The sequence below is a fragment of the Notamacropus eugenii genome, chromosome 3 (genome assembly GCF_028372415.1).
Source record: "Notamacropus eugenii isolate mMacEug1 chromosome 3, mMacEug1.pri_v2, whole genome shotgun sequence".
Lineage (NCBI taxonomy): Eukaryota > Metazoa > Chordata > Mammalia > Diprotodontia > Macropodidae > Notamacropus > Notamacropus eugenii.
Window position 1 is genome coordinate 134,227,467 of NC_092874.1, and position 19,697 is coordinate 134,247,163.

At 35.8% G+C, this 19,697-nt stretch overlaps 1 protein-coding gene and 1 pseudogene across 7 annotated transcripts in view; both read left to right on the forward strand.

Moving 5' to 3' along the window:
• Nucleotides 1-17,403, forward strand: part of LOC140533320 (ankyrin repeat domain-containing protein 26-like) — a 100,946-nt gene extending 83,543 nt beyond the window's left edge. For 5 of the 7 annotated variants that reach the window (XM_072652916.1, XM_072652920.1, XM_072652918.1 and 2 more), the window contains 5 exons: nt 1,014-1,304; nt 4,312-4,529; nt 5,966-6,194; nt 15,284-15,329; nt 17,194-17,403. In XM_072652916.1, coding sequence (XP_072509017.1) covers nt 1,014-1,304; nt 4,312-4,529; nt 5,966-6,194; nt 15,284-15,329; nt 17,194-17,306 — 897 coding nt within the window. In that variant the 3' untranslated portion in view covers nt 17,307-17,403. Of the gene's footprint in view, nt 1-1,013; nt 1,305-4,311; nt 4,530-5,242; nt 5,447-5,965; nt 6,195-15,283; nt 15,330-16,619; nt 16,841-17,193 lie in introns of those variants that run through there. The other 2 variants (XM_072652919.1, XM_072652921.1) reach the window with 2 other exon arrangements.
• On the forward strand, nt 11,264-12,685 carry LOC140533321 (elongation factor 1-alpha 1 pseudogene; annotated as a pseudogene).
• Nucleotides 17,404-19,697: the final 2,294 nt, after the last annotated feature.

Below are 19,697 nucleotides of genomic sequence, written 5' to 3' on the forward strand. Positions count from 1 at the left end.
ACAGATTTTAAAATGACAGAAAAATAAAACAACCTTTTGATTGCAAGGTGATCACTGCTGATATTGAGAATTCATAATAAAACACAGAGTTATAAAAATTAAGTTTTTCTGTAAAAACAAGACATGAATTGGTTTAAGAAAGGGAAGAACTCTAGTACTTAGAAAATTTTCACTTCACCAGTATGTAGGTTAAAACCATTTTATTGCAGTATGCCCTTTACATCAGTTTTCTGTTTTTAAGGATGGAAAGATTTTTCTCATTGATGGAAGAATAATAAATTAATTCACCTGAAACTACTTTTTTTATAAATCCTACTTATTTGATGATATTAAAGCATTTCCCCAGTCACCCAAAGCTGGGGGAAAGTCCTAAAGATGTTTTGAAAAACATCCTAAGTGTTCAAATAAGATAACATTGGCAAACCTTCAAGTGCTACGTAAATGCTAACTAGTAGTAGTCCTATTTCTTTTTTCTATAATGACAAGTAACTCCTTAGAAACATCAAATCTTAATATCATTCATTTTCCTGGTTGATGTCTGCTGCCTTGGAATTCTTATCAGTATTTATCAAAAAGAATTTGTTTTTTAATATTTATTGAGGTTTTGCCCTTTGGAACTTAGTGATGTCACCCCCTTTTATTTATCACTTATTTCAGTCAGTCACCTAATCCCTGAGGTTGAAAGAAAACAGGTAAAAGTCCTGCTAAACTTTTTGGTTTGTTCTGTTGAGGCACTTGGGGAGCAGGAAGAGGGCCATTACACAATAGAAGCTCTGGTAATTGTGGTGTATTGCACCCTGGGTACTGGGGTTTTGTAGGTGAGAAAAACACTATTTTCTCTGACTCTAACTGAGCATCTCACCATGTGACATTCAAATTAGCGTAAATTTATTTGCTTTCTCAGCAAAGTCTGTCATCATAGAATCAGTGTTCTTATTAGGATGAGGAAAAGATATCTCATTTGAAACTTTTATTTTACTTGCATAAATTTGCTAAACTAATCTTTTATACAGATTGAAGACCTTACACAACAATTGGAAGCAGCATCTTCAGAATGTAAACAGTTGGAATCAATTAATCGAAGTCTTCAAGAAGAGTTATTTTCTATGAAAATCCTTCAAAAGAATTGTGACAAGCTGGAAGGGAATAAAAGGCAGTTGGAAGAAGAAGTAGTTAATCTTAAGCACTATTTGGAAATCACTAAGCTAGAACACAATCAAATAGAACAATATAAACATGAGATTGAAGAAAGAGCAAGGCAGGAGATTGTCGAAAAACTAAAAGAAGTCAACCTATTCCTACAGGTTACTTTATCACTACTATGCTCCTGTTATACTATGTTCTACTACTATATTACTATTCTATACCACTGTTTATCACACAAGTAAATGTCTGAGGCCAGAGTTGAATTGGAGTCTTCTTGACTCCAGGACCAATGCTCTATCTGTATCAATTGAGCTTTGGTTTTTTGTTTGTTTGTTTTTTAACTCGGAAGCATCTTCTATTTTATTATTTTGGGAAGAAGAATGCATGCACACCTAACCAAGCAAAGATGTAGAGATCCATAAATCATTGCCAATAGCATTTCTGTTCTTCCAGCACATGAGCATTTTCTCTTTAGCAATTAATATGGTCTGTGGAAGGCATACTTTTTCCTTAGCTCATCAGCCTGGGAAACAGATTACCATTAACTACAAGAGAATGAGAACGCTCTTTCCTTGTATGTGTTTCCTCTTCTCTTATTGCCTGTGGGGTTTTTTTAATTATTTATTTTTAGTTTTCAACATTCACTTCCATAAGCTTTTGAGTTTTTGATTTTCATTCCTTCCCGCCACCTCAAGATGGTGTGCAGTCTGACATAGGCTCTACATATATATTCATATTAAACATATTTTCAGATTAATCATGTTGTAAAGAAGTATTAGAACCAATGGTAGGAACCACAAGAAAAAAGAAACAAACAAAACAAAGCTACAAAATAAAAAAAAGGGAGCAAATAATATGCTTCGATCTCCATTGAGACTCCATAGGCTCTTTCTCTGGGGATGAGTCTTTTGGAATTGTCTTAGATCCTAGCATTGCTGAGAAGAGCCAAATTTATGAAAGTTAGTCATCACACAATGTGTCTCTTAATGTGTACAGTGTTCTGTTCACTTCACTCAACATTAGTTCGTATAAGTCGTTACAGGTTTTTCTGAGGTCCACCTGCTCAGCATTTCTTATGGAACAATAGTATTCCATTACATTCATATACCACAACTTGTTTAGCCATTCTCTAGTTGATGGTCATCCCCTCAATTTCCAATTCTTGGCCACCACAAAAAAAGCTACTTTAAATATTTTTGTACCTAGAGATTCTTTTTCCTTTTTTGTGATCTTTGGGATACAAAGTAGTATCTTTGGATACTGGAAGTAGTATTGCTAGGTCAAAGGGTGTGTACAGTTTATAGCCCTTTGGGCACAGTTCCAAATTGCTCTCCAGAATGGTTGGATCACTTCACAACTCGATCAACAATGCATTAGAGTTCCAGTTTTCCCACATCTTCCCCAACATCTATCATTTTCCTATTTTATCATGTTAGCTGAACTGTTAGGTATCATGTGGTATCCCAGAATTGTTTTGATTTGCATTTCTCTAATCAATAGTGATTTAGAGCTTTTTTTAAATTTTTCACTTAATAGTATTTTATTTTTTTCCAATCACATGTAAAGATAATTTTCAACATTCATTTTTGTAAAATTATGAGTTCTAAATTTTCCCCCTCCCTCCTTTCCTATCCCCCTCCAAAAGATAGCAGGCAATCTGATATAGGTTATACATGTACAATCATGTTAAATATAGTCATGTTGTGAAAGAAGAATCAGAACAAAATAGAAAAAACACAAGAAAGAAAAAAACAAAAAGGTGAAAATAATATGCTTTGATCAGCATTCAGACTCCATGGTTTGTTCTCTGAATGTGGGGAGCATTTTTCATCATGAGTTTTCTGGTGTTGTCTGGATCATTGTATTACTGAGAAGAGCTAACTCTATCCTAGCTGATCATCACACAATGTTGCTGTTACTGTGTACAATGTTCTGATTCAGCTCATTTCACTCAACATCAGTTCATATGTCTTTCCAGATTTTTCTGAAATCTGCCTGCTCATTATTTCTTTTTTTTTCCCTTCAATATGGAGTTGGTATATTTGTGGATGATGGCAAGACCAAGGGTAGAGAGGCACATACACAGTTACCGGAGAGAGAAGCACCAACATCTAGGTTTTTAAAGCGGGGGGCTCCTTATCTGCTATCCAGAGTCTCATCTGGCCAAACAAACACTTCCAGTGAGTAAGCCCCAAAACAAAACCTCATCTCAGAGTATATATACACCTTTCAGAGCCAGAGGGTGTCACAAACCCTTGAGAACCTCATTAGAAATTAACTAAAGGTGTGGGCCTTTCTACAAAGCAAATCTCCCCTAATCAAACTTCCCTTAATGGGCAAGCCCTTTAACGGGAGAAGAGCTTTAACTCTCATAATTAACATTACAACATCCTGGACCTTTTGTTCTTCCAAGTGAATTTTGATGTTTTTTTCTAGCTCTAGAAAATAATTTTTGGTAGTTTGATTGGTATGGCACTAAATAAGTAAATTAATTTAGGTAGAATTGTCATTTTTACTATATTAGCTTGGCCTGCCTAGAGTAATTGATATTTTTCCAATTATTTAAATCTGACTTTATTTGTGTGAAAAGTGTTTTGTAATTGTGTTCATATGGTTCCTGGGGTTATTTTAGCAGGTAGACTCCCAAATAGTTTATAATGACTGTAGTAACTTTAAAAGGAATTTCTCTTTTTGTCTCTTGTTGTGTTGGGTCAATTAAGTTTTTAAAAAATAATTGGCATAATTACAAAAACAATTGAAAGGTGAGGTTTTATTTATTTTTTAATTCAACTGATATTTTATTTGTAGCAAAACATTCTGGAAGATTCTGGAGTTAAATTTTTTTTTAGAATTATTCCTCTTGTTTTTATAACGATTCTAATATTAGCAGTAGAATAAGAACTAGTGAACTAACATCCAATAGAAACTGAGTTGTTTTTTTAAGTTCAAATTTAATTCAGCTGACCTTGATTATACTTTCAAAGTTAGAATGTATTTTTAGAAATCAGAATTGTTCCCTAATCACTGGCTGAAATTAAAATGTAACCTAACTGGCTGAAATTAAAATGTAACCTAACGGAATTGGTAACAAACATCTTATAATTTTCAGGATAGAATTGAGCATTTTTTTTGTTAATTTTGTTCTTTGTTTTCCATTTGGTTTAGACACAAGCAGCATCCCGAGAGAACTTAGAACAATTAAGAGAAAATAACAATGCTTCAATAAGAAATCAAATGGAGCACCGAATTAGAGATCTAGAATCTGAACTCTACAAAATGAAAAATTCACGTCAAGACTCTACAGAGGCAGAGATAAAGAGATACAGACAGCTTTACTCTGAAGAATTAAAAATCAGAAAATCATTGTCAAACAAATTAGACAGGTAAGCCCAGAAACACTAAGAAAATAGAACTTAAATATCAGATTGCTTGTAAAGTTTTCAGATCTTTTTGAAAAGTTAACAGATCCTTAATGGACAAATCTGTGATTTCATTGGGAAATGGGTTTTACTGTAGATTATACTTTTATAAAAATTGGTAAGTCAAATATTTTTGTAAATGTTTACTAGGTACAAAGGAATGCAGTGTAGTACTTTGGAAAGGTGATACTTTGGTTGTACAGACTTGGCTTCAAGTCTTGCCTCTGATGCTTACTTACTACTGTATGACCTTGAGCAAGTCACTTAACCTCAGGGAGCCTCAGTTTGTTCATCTTTAAAATGAGGATGTTTGATTAGGTAGCTTCTGAGATCCCTTTTGGTCCTCAGTCTGTGATCCTATGAAAATTATTTATTTTGCATATGTGTTATCTATATGCTATGTATATAGTGTATTCTTTTTACTGTCTGCTACAGATTAGTCCTTCTAGGATGAAGTTAAATATTTTGATAATAAGAATAACATTTTTCTCATCTCACAAAATGATAATGCTAAAAGGTTTAAAATATTTCTGAAAATGTATAACAGGATCATAGCAATATATACTACATTGTAAATAATCTCCTAATGGTAACAACCAGAACTGAAGGACTAAGGGCCATCCTGTTGACCCACAGCAAGTTGAACCAGGCCTCTCTGTGCTGTCCCATCTCTTCAGCTTTCTATGCAGGGGAAGCTCATTGATGGAGCTATTGGAGGAGAAAAGAAAGAAAGGAAATGTTACAGAAGGGTTTAGATTGGAGCCTTGGATACCAAAAGATATTGTCTGTTAAAGAAAAAGAGATGGGGCATTCTTCCTTACTATGTATCTTGGTGAAAATAGCAGGTAGGTATTATGGGCTGACTATACAGTTGAGAGCCTCAGGACTTTTTTTAGCCTCAGCTGAGTCACCTCCTTGTCCCCCTAGAGAGACTACCTCCCTAGGTCATTTGGCTGCTACCTGGCTCCTGGGAGAAAGACTGCAAAAGCACTTCCTGGGATAATGACCCAGATTTGATACCCTTGAAGCATCTGCTACTTAAAAAATCTACTAATTTCCAATATAAATTTATAGAATATAGGTGCTTTTAATGGCTTCCTTAAAGTTCAGATTAGTAAGGAATCCCAGACTTGCAAGTATCTTTTGTGTTTTGTTTTTTTTAATTTCCTGAGGACAGTCTTAAAAACTTTTTCTTTACTCAATGTCATTCTACCATTATACTTAATGTAAGTAAATCAGTTATGCCAAAACTTTAATAGCCTACATACTTCAATTGTTTTTAGAGTTTCTAAACTCAGGACAAAGTCATAGTTATGATAGCATTAATAAAAAAAAAACACCAACCATTTATGACTTTGAAGAAAAATGCTAACTATTTCTGTTCTTTGAAATGTTCGCAGAACTACTGAGAGGCTAGCTGAGGTGAGTGCCCGACTTCTGAATGAAAAGCAAAAGAATAAAGTTTTAATCAACAGTTTTGCTGCAAGTCCAGTTTTGGAGCCATCTCACATTGGGAATATTAATACCAGTATGTTCCTCAGTAGAAGTCTTATTCCAAGAGGAAATTTAGTATGTTCTGCTGGAAACACCGTGTCTTCAAAAAGCAGAGTGGAGGCCTACATGGCAAAGGTTAATCATTTAGATTTTTTTTCCTTTATATCAAAGATCTAATGTAAAATACTCATATTAATGAAATTTCTTTCTTAAATGTTTTTGAAAATGTGTCATAGTGATTTTTATGATCTATTAAAATGAAGGTGGTCCTTATAACTAATGATAATTAAAAATGCTAGATAATAAGTTTTAAATTTTTTTCATTTTTTAAATTAATTTACTTTTATTTTAGTTTTAGTTTTCAACATTCAATTTTAAAAGATTTTGAGTTCTAAATTTTCCCCTTTATCCTTGGCATGCAATCTGATATGGGCTATACATGTATAATAATATTAAATATATTTCTATATTAGCCATGTTAAAAAAAGAAGAATCAGAAGAAGAGGGAAAAATCATGAGACATAAGAAGAAAAGAGAGAGAGAAAGTAGTATGCTTTTATCTGCATTCAGATGCCATAGTTCTTTCTCTGGATGTGGACAGCATTTTCCATCATGAGTCTTTTGGAATTGTCTTAGATCATTGCATTGGTTAGAAGAACTAAGTCTACCAAAGTCTATCATCACATAATGTTGCTGTCACTGTATTCAGTGTTCTCCTGGTTCTGTTCACATCACTCAACATCAGTTCATGCAAGTCTTGCCAGGTTTATTCTGAAATCCACCCACTCACCATTTCTTATGGAGCAATAGTGTTCCATTACATTGTTCAACCATTCTCCAGGTGATGTGTATCCCCTCAATTTCCAATTCTTGGCCACTACAAAAAGAGCTATGTTTTGTACATGTAGGTCCTTTTCCCTTTTTCATGATCTCTGGAATGCAAACCTAGGAATCATATTGCTGGATCAAAGGCTAGGCACAGTTTTATAGCCCTTTGGGCATAGTTTGAAATTCCTCTCCAGAACGACTGGGTCAGGTCACAACTACCCCCTCAATGCATTAGTGTTTCAGTTTTCCCACGTCTTCTCCAACATTTATCATTTTCCTGTTTTGTCATGTTAGCCAAACTGATAAGTACCATGTAGTACCTCAGAGTTGTTTTAATTTGCATTTCTCTAATTAGTAGTGATGTAGAGCATTTTTTCATATCACTATAGATAGCTTTAATTTCTCCCTCTGAAAACTGCCTTTTCATATCCTTTGATCATTTATCAATTGAGGAATGACTTGTATTCTTATAGATTTGATTCAGTTTCTTAAAGCAAACACATGTATAAACAGGAAAAAACCACACACCTATAAATATGTTCTTTTTTAGAATATCTTACAGAAATCTTTCACAAAGCAACCTCATATAATATGAATAATTATCTTCTAATTTAGTTTTTAGTTCATATTTGTATAAAGCTTTTCTTAAACTAGATTTATAACCTTGTATCATTTCTTAAAAGCTAGTCAATGTTCAGACTTCAATTTCCACATCTTCTATATATACTTTTTTGAAGTAAGATGTGGTGAGACTCATCTGCTAAAAGCATGGCTACTTAGCTACCCCAGGAGATGGTTCAGTATAAGGCCATGCTCATACTAGAAACTTTCCTAGAACTGAAATATTGGGACATAAAACACCTCTGAAGATGTAGGCCAAATCCAGATGAACAGTTAGGATTCAGTGATACCAAGTCAGGGAATATATAGTATTAATCTTCCAGGCTTGAAAGTATCAGTAATAGTTTTCCTGAAGTATCTGGAAAATTCACCAAGCCAGACTAGGGCATTCCCCGATGTTGACAACATATCCAAATTAGGTCTCTGTAACCTCAGACTAGTATCTTAACTACAGTACTTCCCTCTACATCATGACTTTCCCCATCACAATTTCCATATATTGTGGGTCAGCATGAGAAATTAAGGAGGAATTTTGGGGGCAATTTTGTGGAAGCCACAGAGGACATGCAAAGGCCAGCAGATGATACAGAGCCTAAGACCAAATACTTAACCAGAATTTTACAATATGTTACTGTGAACACCCTATAAGAGAATAAGAAAAACTTCTGACTTCTCCTCTGGTACTAAGGGAGAGTCAAAAAATTTGACACAGATTTTCCAGATTGCAGAGGTGCCATGCCCCAACCCATGCAATGTGGAAGAGACAATTGTACTTTGTATTTATTCTCTTTATATTTCATATATACACACACATATATATACTTATATATGTATTTATTGTTTTCTCATTGCAATGTAAACTTGTTGGACAGCAAATATTTATTAAGTGCTTAGCCTACTGTATACTAGACACTGTGTGAGTAGGGATCATCTCAGATTTGTTGCTGTTTTGATTTTTTTTTTAACACACCTAGCCTCTACCATAGTGCCTGGCAGATAGTAGGCAGTTATAAATTCTTGTTGATTCATTGTTTTACCTTGGAAACAATTTTCTCACGTGTAAAATAAGAGAGTAGGACTAGCTGACATGTAAAGTTCCTTTCTAACACTGTCACTATATGCTGATGCTGGATAAATGTGTTACTGAATTTGGGGGGATGTAGGTATAAAATGCCTTTAAAAGAGATAATCATTTCACATATATTTTTATAAATACTTGGTAGATCTATTTAAAAGGTAAGAATGTGTGACATTTTCAAATGATCTTCAGAAGACCCTGTGTAGTGATGAATATTTGAATTTTCCAATGATAGTCCTGAGGAGATTGGGCTCCATCAATGACTCTTATCTCCCATGTCTTATGTTATTTATAGAATTAAGGTCTTATAAAACTTTCGGAGAGGTAGTTTCCAGAAAATTTTTGAATGATAACCATCTTTTTTAGAAATTTCATGTTTCAAAATATTTAATCATAAACAACCAAAGCCCTGCACTCTTCCATGTACATGCTAAGAAAAAGAATAACAACAATAGTTTTCCTAGTAGCTGATTTTAAGTTAGTGGAAAAAGTAAGACTCAGGTCAAAAGGTCATGGAATTGCAGACAAAAATTATGTTCTAACTTCCCTCAATAGATAGGGCTAGTCCCATGCCAAATTGGTTTGTAATTGGTACCTTCTTATCTCCCTTTGTCATATTTTCCCCTTTCTTGCATACACCCATTTCCCAGAATACCTAAGGATGACTATACTGGTGCTAGCCACTCACAGCTGCACTATTAGATACCCTACACATACCTGCCCTGGACTTTTATCTTTATTCTAATAATAACAACAACAATAAGTGCTATTATTTTAGCTGACAATTATGTAGCAATTTAAAGTTTACAGAATGCTTTACACGTCATCTCACTTGATCCTCACAAAGAATATAAAGTGCTATCACTATACCTTTTTGCAGATGAGGAGACTGAGGGTGAGAGGAGCTAAGTGACTTGCTCATGGCTACCCTCTGGAATTTTAACTAGAATAAATATAGATCAGATATAGCTATAGATGCACAGAGGCTGTGAGCAAAAAGAGGTGAAACCACTTGAGAGGAAGAAGGGTCAGCTGCACGACTTTAAAGCACAACTCCCCTGACTCCACCACACCATATCACTTCTCCTGCCATGTATCATCTCAGGCCCAAAAAGAGAGATGCTCTCAACCCTTTCATATTGTAAAGTTGTCAGTCATCTAACTCATGCTCATGTGTTCAAGGCTTCTGCTGATTTAATATATTCCTTCCTTCCAAGGTTATATATGTTTACCACAACCCAGAGGAATGAATCTGAAATAGAATTTCAGACATCCATGAAAGTCTAGTAGGAAAGTTATTTGGAAGTAGGAATATTAAGCCTTCTCTAAATAAGACACATGGATTATGATCTACTCTACCCTTGCACAGTGCCAGCCTTATTGAGAAATATAATAATAGATGAATAGTCAGGGTGTCAGTATGATAACTTTTCAAGTCTAAAACTGAAATCATGTGAATTATCTTTGAGAGTCTGCATAGTTTTTTTGGTAGTTAACTATAAGTTAGCAAATATTTGACATGTATTGTCTTGTGTTATCCTTATAATATCCTGTAAGGTATTAGTGTAAGTATTATTCCCATTTTGCATATGACTTATATTAGGCTTGCCCAAGGTTATACAGTTATGAAGTTACAAAGTCATTTTATTATATTTGTAATAATAAAAGAATGCCTTTTTATTTATGGATTTTTCAAATTGTACCTGTTCCTTTTTGAAAAAGGTTTCTTTTGAAATATCTACAAGTATATTAGTTGGACAGAGCCAAGATGGTGGAGTAACAGCATAGACTTGTTAGCACTGTACTTACAAACCTAGCCAAATACCTGTAAAAAATGACCCTAAACAAATTCTGGAACTGCAGAACTCACAGAAAGATGGAGTGAAGCAAATCTGTAGCCCAAGACAGCGTGGAAGGTTACAGGGATGTGTCTGTCATGCAGCACTGGGAACAGAGCACAATCTAGCATGGGGTATACCAGCATAGACAGGGACCTGAGCAGGCCTTGGGGGGACTGTGGTGTTTTCCAGACTTTACAGCCCCAAAACGCTGAGGATAAGTGGAAGATGAATGGAAAAAACCTGTGGGACCTCTGTGAAAAAGTAGAGTGGGGAAGCCACAGCCCCAGGGCGACTGAGGGCATGGAATAGCCCATGCAAGAGAAACCCACAGCAGCAGCAGGGGCATAGGAAGCAGCAGTGACTGTTTCTGGAACTCTAGGCCCACAAATTGTGGGAGGATCAAGCGACTGACAGTACACAACCCAACCCCCACTGGAAGCAGAGAACTTCCTTGACAAAGAGCTCAAAAGTCAAGTAAATAGCTGAGGAAATGAGCAAAAACCAGAAAAAGAATCAGACTATGAAATCTTACTTTGGTGACAAGGAAGACCAAAGTATACAAACAGAAGACAACAAAGTCAGAGTTCCTCCATCCAAAGCCTCCAAAAAAATTTTAATTGGTCTCAGGCCATGGAAGAGCTCAAAAAGGATTTTGAAAATCAAGGAAGAGAAGTAGAGCAAATATTGGGAAGAGAAATGAGAGTGATTGAAGAAAATCATGAAAAACAAGTCAGCTGCTTGCTAAAGGAGACCCAAAAATATGCTGAAGAAAATGACATTTTAAAAAATAGACTAGCTTTTTCACAACGGGTTTGCCGCCAGAACACAGGTGTTGTGAAAACCATAGCTAAACTTCCACAAAAATGGGCAAGGAAAAGACTCACATTAACACTGTCGTCATTGGACATGTAGACTCTGGCAAGTCCACCACTACTGGCCACCTCATCTACAAATGTGGTGGAATTGATAAGAGAACTATTGAGAAGTTCGAGAAGGAGGCTGCTGAGATGGGAAAGGGCTCCTTTCAATATGCCTGGGTCTTGGATAAACTGAAGGCTGAACGTGAGCGTGGTATCACTATTGATATCTCCCTGTGGAAATTTGAGACCAGCAAGTACTCTGTGACCATTATTGATGCTCCAGGACACAGAGATTTCATCAAGAACATGATTACAGGCACATCTCAGGCAGACTGTGCTGTCCTGATTGTTGCTGCTGGTGTTGGTGAATTTGAGGCTGGCATTTCTAAGAATGGGCAGACCCATGAGCATGCCCTTCTGGCCTACACACTAGGTGTAAAACAACTGATTGTTGGTGTAAATAAAATGGATTCCACCAAGCCCCCCTACAGCCAGAAGAGATATGAGGAAATTGTCAAGAAAGTCAGTACCTATATTAAGAAAATTGGCTACAACCCTGATACAGTAGCTTTTGTGCCAATTTAAGGTTGGAATGGTGACAACATGCTGGAGCCTAGCTCTAATATGCCCTGGTTCAAGGGATGGAAAGTCACTCGCAAGGATGGCAATGCTAATGGAACTACACTGCTTGAAGCTTTGGATTGCATTCTGCCACCAACTCCTCCAACTGACAAGCCCCTTCGTCTACCCCTCCAAGATGTCTACAAGATTGGCGGTATTGGTACTGTACCTGTTGGCCCAGTGGAAACTGGTGTTCTAAAACCAGGCATGGTGGTCACCTTCGCCCCAGTCAATGTTACAACTGAAGTAAAGTCTGTCGAAATGCACCATGAAGCTTTGAGTGAGGCTCTGCCAGGGGATAATGTTGGTTTCAATGTCAAGAACGTGTCTGTCAAAGATGTCCATCGTAGTAATGTGGCTGGTGATAGCAAGAATGACCCTCCTATGGAAGCAGCTGGTTTCACTGCACAGGTTATTATCCTGAACCATCCAGGCCAAATCAGTGCTGGCTACGCACCTGTTCTGGATTGTCACACTGCTCACATTGCTTGCAGGTTTGCTGAACTGAAGGAGAAGATTGATTGTCGTTCTGGTAAGAAGCTGGAAGATGGCCCTAAATTCCTGAAATCTGGTGATGCTGCCATCGTTGACATGGTTCCAGGCAAGCCCATGTGTGTGGAGAGTTTCTCTGATTATCCTCCTCTGGGTCATTTTGCTGTTCGTGATATGAGGCAGACTGTTGCAGTTGGTGTCATCAAGGCAGTTGACAAGAAGGCTGCTGGAGCTGGCAAGGTCACAAAATCTGCCCAGAAGGCTAAATAAATATTCTGTACAACACCTGCCACCCCAGTCTTAGTGGTGGAAGAACGGTCTCAGAACTGTTTGTCTTAATTGGCCATTTAAGTTTAATAGTAAAAGACTGGTTAATGATTACAATGCTTCAGGAGGAAAGGAATGTTTTTGTGGACCATTTGTTTCGTGGTAGTTTTAAGTTATTAGTTTTTAAAATCAGTAATTTTTAAATGGAAACAACTTGACCAAAAATCTGTCACAGAATTTTGAGACCATTAAAGCAGTTTAATGCGGAAAAAAAAAATAGACTAACTCAAATGTCAAAATAGATCCAAAAAGCCTACGAGGAGAAGAATGCCTTAAAAAGCAGAATTGGCTAGATAGAAAAGGAGTCCAAAAGCTTACTGAAGAAAATAATTCCTTAAAGATTAGAATGGAGCCAATGGAAGTTAATGACTTTATGAAAATTCAAGAGATTATAAAACCAAAGGAATGAAAAAATAGCAAACAATGTGAACTTTGGAACATTGGAAAAACAACTGATCTGGAAAACAGATCCAGGAGAGACAATTTGAAAATTATTGAAATATCTACATGTAGTTTATATGTGGTAAAGTTTTGCTTTATTTAGTGCCACAGGTTGGGTTAAAACAATGGCCTGGCTTTGACTCTTTACAGGAAAGTGGGACTCAGGAAGCTGATATAAGTAGGAGCTTTACTATTATGCAGCACAGTAAGCCTGGGGAAATCAAGCATACCCACAAATACCTTCTATGACAATAGAGGGAGATATAGGTTCATCCCCAAAGGTGCAATAAATGCACCCAGATCACAAGAGAGTGAGATGTCAGAGCTGAGGCTCAAGGAGGGAAGTTAGATACCTCAAAAATGGCCTCTTTAAGAAGTAATCAGGGAACAGCCCCTGTAATGAGCAAAAGAAGAAAATAAGTAAAGCTGGGAGGGAAAGAGCAACAGTTACTATTGATAATCACTCTGAAGCCAGGAGGGTCCTGAAAAGAGCTATTAAGTGGAATTTGGACAGGGACCTATTCTTGTGCAGTGTATGGACTTCAAAGTGCACTAGGTTGAAAGTTTTGGGGGAAAAAAGAAAGAGAGAAGGAAAGAAAGAAAGAAAAAAGAGAAAGAAATCTGGCCCATAAACCCCAAGTTAACTGGACATCCTCTGGCCATCCAAATTTACCTTCCTTTGGAGAGGAGAAAGGGGAAGGGGGGACAGAAGGGAGAGGATGAGCTGAGTTACCCAGCTAGCTGAGTCCCCATTCAGGCAGCTTGGTCTACTCGCAGGTCTGTGAGTTTATATATTTCATGTATAGAGAGGCACAGATATTTTTACATATACGTATTCCTTAAACCTATGGAAAGAGCTTTTTGTAAATGATATTGGACATTTGTCTTGCCTTACAAAATATATCAATTTTCTTTTCAAAGTATACCTTTATTAATGTATCACTTAAAATCTTTTAGTTAAAGGTTTTGTCCAACGTCAGGTTTTTCATTACCTAAGACCTCTTCTAGTAATGTTGCTATCAAAAAAAGTGTTTAAGATCTAATTCAGAACCTGAATAACAGATCCAAACACTTCCTCCTCTATTCAAGTTTACGGCCAAGATGAAAGAAGTTTCCAATATCATCATCATGAACAATGCAGACAATTTGTGCAGTTCTTTGCTAGGTTCTCTTTTGTGTATTATTATTACAAATTTGGTGAGCAATAACTTTTCTTGAGTGTAAATGTAAATAGGAGCATTATATATAAGAATGCTATGTCTTGGTGATGCTTTCCCAACATGTTTTATGTGTATGTTACACCATGTGTCTCCTATCGATAGTATCCTATTGAATCTGTCTTCTGAAAAGGAAACTATACAACTTAAATCATTTTCAAGTCTGCTCTCCCATTTCATCTTCTCTTTCCACTTTTATTAAGTTGTTATAAGAACTGAAAGTAGGAAACAGAATTTCTCTTAGCTTTTGTACTAAGATCTACATAACTGCACAGCATTGATTTATAAAATCAAATGAAATAAGTTTCTGCCTAGATTAAGAAATATTTCAATTTTAACAAAATGTAGGAGCTGTTTTCATGTAATACTGTCTTCCCATCTTTGAAATTTTTGTATTGTATTTAATCAATTCCAGGTATTTTTTTTTCTGTTTTTTTCACTACATGTTAATGATTGTTTTGTGTTTAGATTGTCCGTAACTTAATGAACTAGTATATTAATATTTGAAATTAGTTGTTTTAAGGTATAGGATATGAAATTGATTCTATTTTTAAAGAAAAATGTTATTTTGATAAAAATAGATATAAAAGATTTGCTTAGAGTAGAATAATACTGTATTCAAAATCTGACATGACTACCGTGCTAACAAAGTTCATGTCTCTTTGTATATAATTAATTGTGATAAGCTTTTAATTATGTTCATAATTAATAATAATATTATTTTATTAGACCAACATATTTTATATTGTATGACTAAAATAAAACTGTCTAAGTTTATTAGTAATTTCTTTAGATGTCTGCAATTTTTTAAAAGATTTTTTTAGTTCTGTGTATTATTTCAATGTCCTTATTCCTCATTTACTTCATTGTTCTGAATAGCATTTTAATATTTTTTCAGATGCAGCAGGAGTTGGAAGAAAATATAACTAGGGAACTTGATGAAGGTATGTTCCAAATGGCTCACAAATAAAATGTTATTATTTGATGCTATACTTGATTTTTAAATATGCTGGAAAACTCCTACAAAGGTGCTGTTTCAGTTCCATCTCCTCCTATCTTCTTCTTCATCACTTTGAAGTAACCATGGATTGTTCTATGCAAGTGAAGTGCAAGATTTAGCAGGTTCTTTCCAATAAGCCTGAAATGTAGCTCAAGCCATCTTGTGTCTGTTTCCGGAAGACAAGTCTGGCCACTTACCAGAGAGGCTTAGATCCCAAAGGCTGGTCAGTAGGTAATGCAGTTGTTGGCCACAGCATCCCATGAAACAGAAGGATAATTGGTCCTCATTTCTGTAGCACCTTCTGATCTTCAGATATGAAGTTAGTCGGCCACTTTGGGGGGATGTAATCAAGAAGATTGTTGTTCAAGGATTGTTTGGATCAGAGAGCCAGGAAAGTCATATCCAAGTCTGAGATTCTATTATTCTGTTAAATTCTGTGATTTCACAGTGATTTCAGGAGGGTGATGATAGCGGGGGCAAAAGATACTAAGAATCCCACAATTCAAAAACCATCTACAAATAACCATTTAACTGTTAGAATATTAATTTACAGTCTTTGTCCAATGACCATCAGTACTGAAAGAACAAAGTAATATTTATATTGATGCCCTTGTTGCAAATTTGACCAAAAAATAGGAAAAAGTTGCAGCTAAATGGAAGTGTGGTTCACATTTGACTCAAATAGGCAAAATAGTTGGCATGGTTGGTTTCATTGTGAGTCCAAAGGCAAAAATAAACATAATTAAATTAAAAAGCAGAGTTCAACATGAGCATAAGCAAATATACCATTGTGAACATAATTATAATTGCTGCTTATATACCAACTTCATTTACATGGATGAAAAAGAAATATTTTAACAATTTGATCAGTTGTTCCAAAATCAATATACATTTTAAGTGTAATAATTGTGACTGACATTTATATAGCACTTTACATTTTACAAAGTATTCTTGCATACATTATCTGATTTGAGCTTTAAAACAAGCCTTGAACTTGAGTTCAAGTGCTCCCTGTGATACATACTGCCTATGAGATCATGGGCAAGTCACTTAACTTCAAAGTACTCAGAAAATTCTAAGACTGACTTGGACCAATGACCATTTTCATGATTCTTAAACCTAAAATTCTTTAACATGATGAACCATGAGTTCAAAGAGAAATTTTAAAATTAGATATGTGTGTATATAAATATATAAGGTAAATTGCTTTTTTTCTTCTTCATTTTTCCCTCAGCTACTGCTAAACTTGAATCTCGATCTTGAAGGACTACTAATCTAACTACTAATCAGTATCTAGTAATGAATCCTCAAGAATGCCAAAACTAAATCAGGATACTGAAAAATTACTTTCAGTAAATTCAGTAATTTCAAGGAAGAAATCATGTTCATTTGTGAAATGAACTATGTTTACATAATATGTAATGGTTTTCCATTAAATATGCAAACGTGAAAAAATCTAATGTATTAGAAAATGTGTCATAAGTTTTAATGTGACTGTCATATATGTATATATAATGTATATATGTAAATATAATCATATAGTTCTTTATTAAAAACTTTATATTTGTAGCACTGCCCCCAAAATTGTTAGTTGTTGCAGGTTACTCTAGAAACCACTAAATTGACTGTAACAATTTAGTTATCTGTCAGTTTTCTATTTAGTAAAAGATTAAATATGAAATAAGATAGGCAGGCTTACTAATTATTGATATCCAACTATTAAACCAATTAGGATTTTTACATGTTTTAAGATGAAGAGGAGCTTATTTTCACATTTTTTTTCTTCAATTTTGTGTTTGCTGGAAAAGACTGGGCTGACATCTATGAGTGCCTGCTGCTGATTGCTGATATCTTAATTCATCAACAGAAACTAGGGAGGAAGGAGAGGATACAACTAAGCTGGATTAAAAGCAAGGTTTGAGGGAACACGTATGTGACTAAAAGGCATGGGCAACTGGCTCACTTTGGTACCAAGGAAGAAGGTATAGTCAAAGGAAGAGGTTCTCCCCCACAGAGTATTTGCTCTGTTTATTTTCTTGGTATTGGTGCTCATTGGTTGCATGTGCTACAGTGAAGGCTTCAGAGACAGCACAGAAGAGAATCCAAAATGGAATACAAGAAGAAAAAATATCCTGAGGATGGCAGAGGAAAGTTGATAGTACAGTCATGGAAACTGATGATAGAAAAACCTGCCAGGAAGAGAGGGGGCAACTTTAATGCTGGAGCTGTATAACATGTATCCCATAATATAAATAGTAACATCCTATGCTCTGGTGCGGGGGGGGGGGGGGGGGGAGGTGGAGCATCCCACCACGATAAAACGTATCTCAGAGAATTTTTTAAAATGAAGCCTGATTTTGCCACTACCTATTCCTCCTTTGTTGTATGGAGGTTTACCTCCACCTTGGGACTATTGTTATAAAAGCATTTTTGACTGTCTAAGCCCTAGAATTTGATTACTTTCAGAACTCTGGCTTTACCAGGACTACTACTTGAAATGTTCTGTCCTTCATCCATGTGAAGTGTTCTCCCTGAGAGCTTGTTAATTGTCCTTTTCACAGACCTCTCTAGGCCTCATTGCCTTTCAAGGGCAAGGATCTGAAAACAATTGTAAACAGCTTTCCATGGATACAGCTAGGTGCTCTTTCCGTTAGTAGTATCAAATCTAGAGGATTTAGTATTCTTACAACGTGCCATGAGAGAATAATTGGAAGACAAAAATGTCTATGGTGATGATTTCCATTCTAGTCTCAATTACAATCTTTTCCCCCCACCCCCTCAAAAAATACCACAACAACGTAACTGATTGTCTAGAGGAAAGAGCTGAGTTCGTGTTTTGTTGTTTTCTGCCTGCTCTGGAAATTAACAAAAAAGGAATCAATTTTCTTTTGTTCAGCTCAAAGCCATGCTAGGAGAAATTGCTCTGGTCAATATGTAGCAGTTATGAAATCTTCCACTCTTTCTTCTCTCTTCCACCCTCTTATACTTCATCCTCCTTTTCCCCAAATAACTGCTCTCTGATAGTTCCTATATTAGCAACCACGCTAGCACACAGTGGACTGCTCACACAGGTTCTTTGGTCTGCTTTTCTAAAGGAAAGACAACTTTAAAGGGGTCAACAATCTTTAATTACAGATAAGGAGTGAGTATAGAAAAATAGAAACAAGAGAAATTTGCACAGAGATTCAAGAAATAGGGCTCTGTCTGAATACAGTAATACAACCACCTCCACACACCAATAGACCAGGAGAGCACCAACATCTGAGTAATTGGGGACTCTTAACAAAGGGCTACTCAGAGTCCTGTCCAGGAAATCAAAAGTCCCTTCTCATGAGCAAGCCCCCAAAGTAAATGCCAACCTCTCAGGTGATATAACACTTGGCCCCTGATTGGCTCAGAGTCAGAAGGTACAAAACTGACATAACTCAGCACAGCTGTGAATTATCAGGGTTCCAAGATTAATCGTTTAGATGTTTACAATTTAGCCTAAGCCTAGGAAACTGAACTCCAGGGGGGGGAAAATCCCACGTTGCTAAATGCTTACAGTTCCATACTGGATACCTGGCTCCTTTTTATGCTCAGAGTGGCTCCATTCAAAATGGCTTAACTTTTAAACTGACAATTGAGGAGACCTTTATTGCTTAAGAACCATCAAAATGCATTAATTCAATTAAAGTCATTGGCTGCATTTTCATTTCTTCTTTCTTGGCACTCAGTAGATATTTCCAGATAAATTGTTCCAGGCATAGCAGATGTGGAAATACTGACATAGCTATCATCCCCAAACACCACCATCCTCGATTGTAGAGCATTTCTTTCCTGTTCAACCAAGCAAACCACATCCACTGACAATACTAGAGTCTGGTGGTACTTGCTGATACTGTCATTAGAATGTAAAAAATGCCATCAAGTCTTAAAGTTTTGGTTCATTCAGTCCTCCAGTCCCATACTATATACAAATCCTTGAAAATAACATGCATCAAAGCACAAAGCTGGGAAATATTTTTTATAGTCAATATTTCTGATAAAGGTCTCATTTCTCAAATATATGAAGAACAGAATCAAATTTATAGAAATAAAAGTCATTCCCTAATTTAAAATGATCAAAGGATGTGATTATGCAATTTTCAGAGGAAGAAACAAAGACTATAATCATATGAAAGAGACTCTAAATCAGTATTGATTAGATAACTGCAAATTAAAACAATTCTTAGCTACTACATGATATCTATCAGTTTGGCAAACAAAACAGGAAAATGATATATTAGAGAAGATGTGGGAAAATTGAAAAATTATATTGTTCATGGAGTGA